The 7,742-nt window shown below is 63.3% G+C and overlaps 1 protein-coding gene across 1 annotated transcript; it reads right to left on the reverse strand.

Annotated features, from left to right (window-relative positions):
* Positions 1 to 286: 286 nt before the first annotated feature.
* On the reverse strand, positions 287 to 5,705 carry MNEG_3942 (Amidinotransferase family protein; the record flags this gene model as incomplete). Its single annotated transcript, XM_014047584.1, has 13 exons — positions 287 to 359; positions 694 to 903; positions 1,145 to 1,230; positions 1,593 to 1,655; positions 1,995 to 2,085; positions 2,374 to 2,476; positions 3,026 to 3,119; positions 3,311 to 3,460; positions 3,721 to 3,795; positions 4,008 to 4,220; positions 4,464 to 4,613; positions 5,042 to 5,167; positions 5,508 to 5,705. 13 exons carry the CDS (start codon positions 5,703 to 5,705, stop codon positions 287 to 289), a joined length of 1,632 nt encoding a protein of 543 aa, XP_013903038.1.
* Between the last annotated feature and the right edge of the window lie 2,037 nt (positions 5,706 to 7,742).

The raw sequence follows: 7,742 nt of genomic DNA on the forward strand, positions 1-7,742 counted from the left end.
AAACTCTGGCCACGCTTGGCGAACCACCGCCGGTGGCTGCAGACCGTTAAAAGCCGCTCGGCCCGTCGTCTGCCTCGCGCCACTGAGCGCATGACCATCAAGCGCCCTTGCCTGTCTACTGCCGATGCACGTTGCCCTGCCTGCAGCACCTGCCATGGCGCTCCTACCAGGTCAAAATGCTAAGAGGCGTACATGTCATACTTGGCTGGTGGCTGGCAAGTTTAAGCGGCAGCGGCCTGAGGTTGATTGGAACACTTCCGCTTGCCGCAGGCTGCAGCACTCGTGCTCACACTCGGTTGGCTAGGTGCGCGGGCACGCGCATGACGACCTGGCTGGCACAGTGGGCGGCGCCGTACATGCTGCGCATGGCCGCAGGTGGGAGAGCGAGCAGAGAGGGTGCGGCACAGGGGGTGGGCGATTGGAAAGCAGCAGCAGGTGTGGAGAGGGTGAGACGGTTGGTCTGGCGCCCGTGACCTCCAGACTGCTGGTGCTGGACTGCGCAGCCATCAACGCTCGCAGGCGCGGGGTGACCAACAACCACCTGACTGCAAATGCTTAACAATGCTGGCGCAGCTGCCTGCTTTTCAAGGATTGCGGGACTCTCCTTGTTCACCACACACGCACTCCCCCACCTCATGCGACTGCCCCCTTCCCCCAAGCCCCCACCCTCGCCCCCAACCACCCTCACCCCACCTGGTGATACTGCTAAAGTCAATGACCCGCACGTCCCCCTTGAACCTTGGATGATTGATGATTTGCCGCGCGCTCGGCGCGTGCACGCTGACGATGCGGCTGCGTCCGAGGTTCAGCACGTTGCAGGCGTATGCCAGCTGGTGGGGGGCGCTGATCGGGATTATGGAGTAGCCCTCGGCAGCCATAAAGGACGCAAACTCGACGGCGGTCCTGCAGGCGGTGGAGATGATATGATTTGCGCAGCGTTGCAAGATGTGAGGCAAGCGTAACAAGAGGGGCCTGTGAAGATGAGCAGTGCTGGGGGTTAACGGCTAAGTGCGGCCACCGCCGGCGTGCCCTGGTGGGTCACAAGTATCCGCACACCGGCTCCGCCCCGTTCTATGAGTCACACATGAGAGCTGCCGCGGCGCCACGTCTCCCATCCAATCATGAGTAATAACTTCCGACCCACCTGGCGAGGCGGTACCGCCCCGTGACGGGGTCCCTGCAGTACTCGTCCACCAGGCGCCGCATGGGCGAGCTCTCGCCCATGATCTCCTGATGGCGGGTGGAGGGGGCGGGTACGTTGTATGCGTTGTGCATAAGCCAGAGCGGGTCTATGCAAGGGGGCGATTTTGCATGTGTGGAAAGAAAATCTCAGCGCAGAGCAGGTGCCTAGGGTATGAGTGAGCGTCAAAATTCGCCGCTCATCGCGGCGCTATGTGAAGTAGGGGTGTACCAGGCAGGCCGGGTAAGCAGCGACCCAGGGGTGACATGAGCCATGCAGCAGCAGCACCCTGGCCAGAGCGCTGACACCCTTGAATTGCGCCCCGCCGACCAGCCGGCACGCAGCGAGCCGGTGGCGCGTGAGGGCAAGAGCGTTGGGGCCCCGGCCGTCGAGATTGCGCGGGGGGACGCACCTCCAGCATGAGGCAGCAGCTGCCCCCCAGGGCGCTGAAGACGCAGTCCAGGTGCATCCGGTCCTGCGTGCATGCGCGTGGTTGCCGTCCGGTTTTGCACTTTGAGGTTGCCGGAAGTTGCGGGGTTTGCAGGCAGATGCGGAACATTAATAGGGGGGAGTTGGCACCCGGCAAAAGGGCGACAATTTGGACCCTCCATGCCCAGGCCAGCACCTGCCTACACCTCTCCGGCGAACTGCCAGTCCTTAGCACGTTGGCACAGCCAGTTGAAAGAAACGCTGCATGTGCACCACGCGCCCACGACACACCACACGTACGACGGCAGCGCCCCCTTGCAACAAAAGGTTGAAGCACACACACACGCAGACACCCTCGCTCACCCTGCCCCCCACCCACACCCACCTGGTGCCTATCGTAGTCATCCCTCACCACGGCCAGCCGCCTGGTGCCCAGCAGGTCCCGCTCCATCAGCTGCTGGGCAGCCTCGACGTTGCTGTATGTGGTTCGTGGGAACGCATGCAGAGAAGGCAGCAAAGGAGCCATTAACAGGGCCGTGCGGACGTGTCTCTAAGTTGCCAAATCATGGCCCAAACAACTCACGCCAGTGGGTGCAGAGCGCATGCTCAGCCGCGTTGAGGAGCCCAGCCCGCCGCGCCGCGGCGTGCTGCGGATCGGCAATCGCGCGAGCCCCCCGGTCCGACTCAGGGCAGGGGGGGGGGCGGGGGTAGGTGCACAAGCAGCAGGCAGGGGCGTTCAATGCGAGTGGGAGCAGTCTCCTGACCTGCGCAGGCCGACCCCAACCATCGCCAGGTCGCGGCCCAAGGGGAAAAAGTCTCCGCCCTCCAAGAATCCGGGGGCCTCGATCTGGCCGATGATGGGCAGCCCTGGGCGAGCGCGCCGATTGGGAGAAAGGAGGGGGCGGCGGAAGCAGGCTTGCAGTCAGCCAACGTGCTCAGGTTGATGGTATCGCTACCTGCAAAGAATTCTTCATCCCAAGGAATATTCCGTTGTGTGCAGCCTTGCCTTCCAAGCTAGACTGACGGCAGGGCATCTCCCACCTCTTGCAGAACCTCAGACCACAGGGCACTGGACTCGGTGCGTGCTAGACACAGCAGTCACCGAGGTTGCGATGCCCTGAGTGTCTCGCACCCCGGGCGGAGCCCGCCGAGGTTGCGACGTCCTTCCCCTCTCGCACCCCACCCCACCGACCCTCCCCGCCTTCAGCTATCAAGTCGGAACAGAAACCCCTAAGCCCTAAACCCTGGATCCTAAACCTGACCTCTGCGCACCCCCCTTCCTCCACACCGACCGACCCTCAGCACCCTCACCCAGCTGGTAAGAAAAGCATCTCATGAGCCCTACGTACACACCCCAAACCCCACACCTGAGATCCACCCCCCTCCCCCACACCGATCGACCCTCAGCACCCTCACCCAGCTTGTCGAAGCAGAACCTCATGAGCTCCACCTCCCTGAACCGCTGCTGGCTGCGCAGCCTCCCCATCACGATGCCACGGCACGTCGTGATCTGCCCGCAAGCAGCCAGGTGGGAGGCGGTCGGCGCGCGGGCCGGACGATCCGCCACAGCAAAAAACGACACGATTCGCCCTGCGGGCTGACAAGCTCTCAATCGGCAGAAACGCAGAAAGCTCCATCCGCCAAACACTGCATTTTGAATACCAAAGATTGCACATGAGGGCCCGATCGCCAGCAGCGCACCTGCTGGTCGCGCGTGTACACCAGATTTGACATGGGCTCAAACGTGTATGAGGCCGTCAGCCCGGTGTCGCGCCCCGAGGGCGTCAGCGTCACCGTCGGGTTGATGAGGATTATGTCGATCAGCTGGGTGACGCTCATGTGCTCGATGACCTGGCGGCGGTTGCGATGGGTGGACAAGACGCGGGGCACAAGGCGGTTGGATGCACTTTGGCAGGTGGGCTGCACGACATGCGCCAAGAACCCACGCGGTGAACAGGCAGCTGGTACTGGCACATGATGGGCTGTCCGACAAGTCACAACAAGCGTCCATGCCAGGCGTAGCACTGGACAACGAAAACAAACAACCCACTCAATCAATCGGTCAATTGAGAATTTAGTCAAACTACAGTTGATTGGTCAGGCAGGCCCACCTCCCTCTTATAGCTGTCTGCCAGGTAGCGCCGGTCAGCTTCAGCCACCTCACACAAGGAGCAGCCGCCAGGCAGCTGCGGGCGCACACATCATGTAAGCAGGAGCGGGGCGGGGGGAGGGGCTAGGCAGCCACCACGATTGATGTTGCCGCCCGCATGCAAGGAGAGCGGGGAGCGTTTCCAGCGCGCAGGAGAAGCGCCGACGCCCCAAAACACCGCCCCCTCGCACCCTTCCCTCGCCGCGGCGGCAGCCAGACTTTCACGAGCGGCCAACAAGCGACACGCACCACCGCTGCCTCATCATCCCCTACGCAGCCGCGGCACCGCACCGCCGCGCCCCTACTCCCAACAACCCCCTCTACCCCGGGGGACCCCACCTGGTATGTGAGTGTGGCCATAGCCAAGTCCTCTAGCGCCACCCGCGCCCCCATGTGCTCATCCACGCCGTGAGCCAGAATCTCGCGCACAGTCAGCACGCGCACGCCGTGGTCCCGCAGCACCTGCGCACGCGGGCGGCGAGTTGGCGCGGCCGGCCATGCATGCGCATGGTCAGCGGGGCGCGCGCGGCGCGTCGCAGCTGCTGGGGAAGCCTATGTCTCAGATCTGACCAGGGTCTTTGTCTGGTTGGGGTTGCGTGAAGCGCAAGGACACAGGCTTGTGAATGGCAAAGCCATGGCGCTGTGGCAAAAGACCGAGCCAAACACAAACGCGCAAGCCAGCGGTGGTGAGGATGAGCGGCCCACTCCCCGAGTGGTGCGCCGCCGCGCCTGTCTGAAGTTGGTGTGGTGGGCCTTGGCGCTCTCGATGTTGACGGGGCGCTCAAAAAGGGAGCCGCGGGGGTGCAGGCCGCCCATCATCAGGGAAGACCCCTCGGGCTCACACACAATGACGACCTGCAGAGGCGCGATGGTGCATGTGAGTCGCGGCATACATGCATACTACACGTGTGCATGCAGTCGTGCCTGTACGCTCAAATCTTAACTAGGTAGGCATGAGAACGCAGCTCACTGCACCACCATGCAAAGAGCAGGCACACGCTTTCGTGTGCACCTGCGCACATACACTGCAAGCTACACCTAAAGTGACAGGCAACCAATTACACAACTACCCCCTCTCACCCCCTTCGAAACCAGCAACCACCATGCGCCATGCTCCGCATGCTCCCACGCGCGCGCCCGCGCACATATGCACACACACAAACTCACACCCGGGCAGGCAAAAAAACGCACGCACGTACGCACGCACTCTCAGCCGGACAGCAGCCCGCCCTCACGCATGCACAGACTGAAGCCTGCACGCAAACACACGCACGCCCACCCACCTGTGCCATCTCATCCTCATCCTCCTGGACCGCCCGCAGCTCCCCGCCCTCAAGCAGGCCGTCCGCGCGGCGCGGCTGCGGGGCGGCCGTCGGCTTTGGATCTTCAAGTGACGCCTGCAGCAGCACCTGTGCGGGTGTGTCATAGGGTTGCGCTGGCCCATCAGGTGTGTGATACCTTGCTGAATGCCTGGTTTAGCGGTGGGTGATTGGACCTGTATGAAGTCAGAGGCGGGTGTGTGCTTGCAGTGCTCTTACTGGTGTCACATTGTAGTCACGACAAGAGCACGGGGTCCAGAAATTGAGCAGCACTTGCATCCCTGGCAGCCACGCGCCGACACCCAACAACAAATCGCCGACACCTGCCAATAAATCCAGCACCCTATCCAGGAGGCGCCGCGGCATTGCCGTTTCACTTTTAGAAACCCTCGCCCAACATCAAGGGCGGCCCATCCTGCACAGCCCCCACCTCCTCGCAGTCCACAAAGCTCCTGACGTGCCGCATGCCCGCCGCCGCCGCCGCCGCCGCCGCCGGTGACGGCGGCGCCACCGCGCCCGCGGTGGCCAGCGCCGCCGCGGCCGCCTCCAGCTGCGGTAGGTCCCCGCTGCTCAGGAGCGCCTTTGGGGACACGGGCCCCTGGCCGATGCTTTCGAGCATAGAGTCCATGTGTGGAGCCGGCGGTAGTGGTGCTGATGGCGATAGGTTGGGTGGCCTCCGCGCCGGCTGGCACCTGTTGCCGTGCAGTGCAACAGGAGGATCAACGCCATTCCAAAGTGCGAGCGGAGAATTCAGCACACAGCTGTATGGCATGCCTGTGGGCGGTGTTTGTGTCCCGCACCAGTTCAGCTGCACGCACGGACTGTGCGCATGTGCTGATGCGGGCGGCGGCGAAAGTGTGCGTGAAGCGCGGCTGCCCGGATGGTGCCGCCACCGCATAGGGCCATGGCCTGTAAGCTTGAAATATAACATGTGCCCTCACCTGTATCACTGAGCCGACGAGCCGCGTCCAGGGGCGCTTGCTGCACACTCGCGGGATTCACCGTGACACGACCACCGTCAGCAAGAGGGCTCTGATCAACTCTTATATGTACAAAAAAATTGATCCAGTTGTTGATGTGGTGCAAGTAGGTGCTGCAACTGCGCGTGTGATGCGGATGAAGGAGTCGGTGAGTGTGCGGTGTGGCGCCGGTTTCGTGTTGGCTGATAGCTTCGATCGCTTCTACTGTTACATTGAAATGGCAATGAAACGCATCACAGTTGTTGATCTGCTTCTGCTGCGGCATGCCGTTGCACCTGGGCTTGATCGCATGTGATCCCACTGCTGCACAACCCCTCGCTGCACTGCGCGTGCGGCTTCGCCTGGCGACTCGGCCGTCACAGCCTCCGCCGCCATCGTAGTCGCTCCAGCATGGGCGCGTCTAAGGAGTACTGCATCGTGACTGGCGCCAACAGCGGGATCGGTGCGCTGCGGGGAGCACCAGCCTCACGCGCGGCCCGCCAAAAACCACTTGAAACACGCGCAGCACACCGCGCAACAGCGCTGCGCTCGGGGACACCCCCAGCGAGCGCCAGGCTGAAAACCCGCTGTTATTTCCTCAAGATGCCGCCCACCTCACCGGCCGTGCGGGACGGATCCGCACCCGCCACTTGGCCGCCGCCGCGTCCCCGCCCCTGCAGGCAAGGAGGTGGCGGCCGGCCTCATGGCGCGGGGCCACCACGTGGTCCTCGCCTGCCGCAACATGGAGGCCTGCGAGTTGGTGTCTGCTGAGCTGGCGGCCGCGCACCCTCAGGGTGCCTGCGAGTGCTCCAGGTGAGAGTCTGGCCGCGCGAGCAGCGGCCAGCCTGATAACTCCCGCTTTGGACCCAAAGCGGGAGCCTGCTGGCAGGCAATCTGCAGGGCCTGCTGGCGCGTGCGGCAACACAAGCAGCCGTGTCGATCCATACTTCGCGGCCGCCCTTTCGTCTGGCATGCTTCTCAATGTGCATGCTTTCGTCTTCCTCTTCCCAACGACGCTCCTTCGCCTCCCCATGCGACGTCGGCCCCTCCCAACCCCTCAAGGGTGGACTTGGAGGATTACTCGTCGGTGCGAGAGTTCGCCGCCCGCCACCGCGCGGCGCTGCGCAAGGGCGGCCGACAGCTGCGGGTGCTGGTCAACAACGCAGGTGCGTCATGGCGCGATGACGCATGGTGCGATTGCTCGGCAGCTTGCAGCTGACCGTTAAGGACCGGTTTGGGTTTGGGGGGTGCATGGTTGCTTCGTGCACATGGGCTGCGGCTGCGGCATGGAGCATGTCATATCAGGAAAGGCAGTCTGCACGGCCGCCCCTAGCTTTCTGCTAACACCCTTTCAATCTGGTCAGCCAGGCGGGGAAAACCGGCGATAAGTGCGCTGCCATCCCTCCACATAACGACCTCTTGTCACAAATCAGCTCTCTTGGTGCCAAACCCCACTCAGTTTGACCTTGTTACTTGTACCCTTCCGACACACCGTCACAACCCCGCCCCATCCCCATCTCCACCCCCGAAAACAGGCATCATGGGGCCTCCCAACTTACCAGACGGCACAGACCGCCACCTGCGCGCCAACCACCTCGGCCCATACCTGCTGACGCGCCTCCTGCTGCCCGCCTTTGGCGATGGCGGCCGCATCGTCAATGTGGCCAGCCGCGCCCACTACTGGGGCGGCGTGAGCGTGGCTCGGG

This window comes from Monoraphidium neglectum (assembly GCF_000611645.1).
Source record: "Monoraphidium neglectum strain SAG 48.87 unplaced genomic scaffold scaffold00521, whole genome shotgun sequence".
Classification (NCBI taxonomy): domain Eukaryota; kingdom Viridiplantae; phylum Chlorophyta; class Chlorophyceae; order Sphaeropleales; family Selenastraceae; genus Monoraphidium; species Monoraphidium neglectum.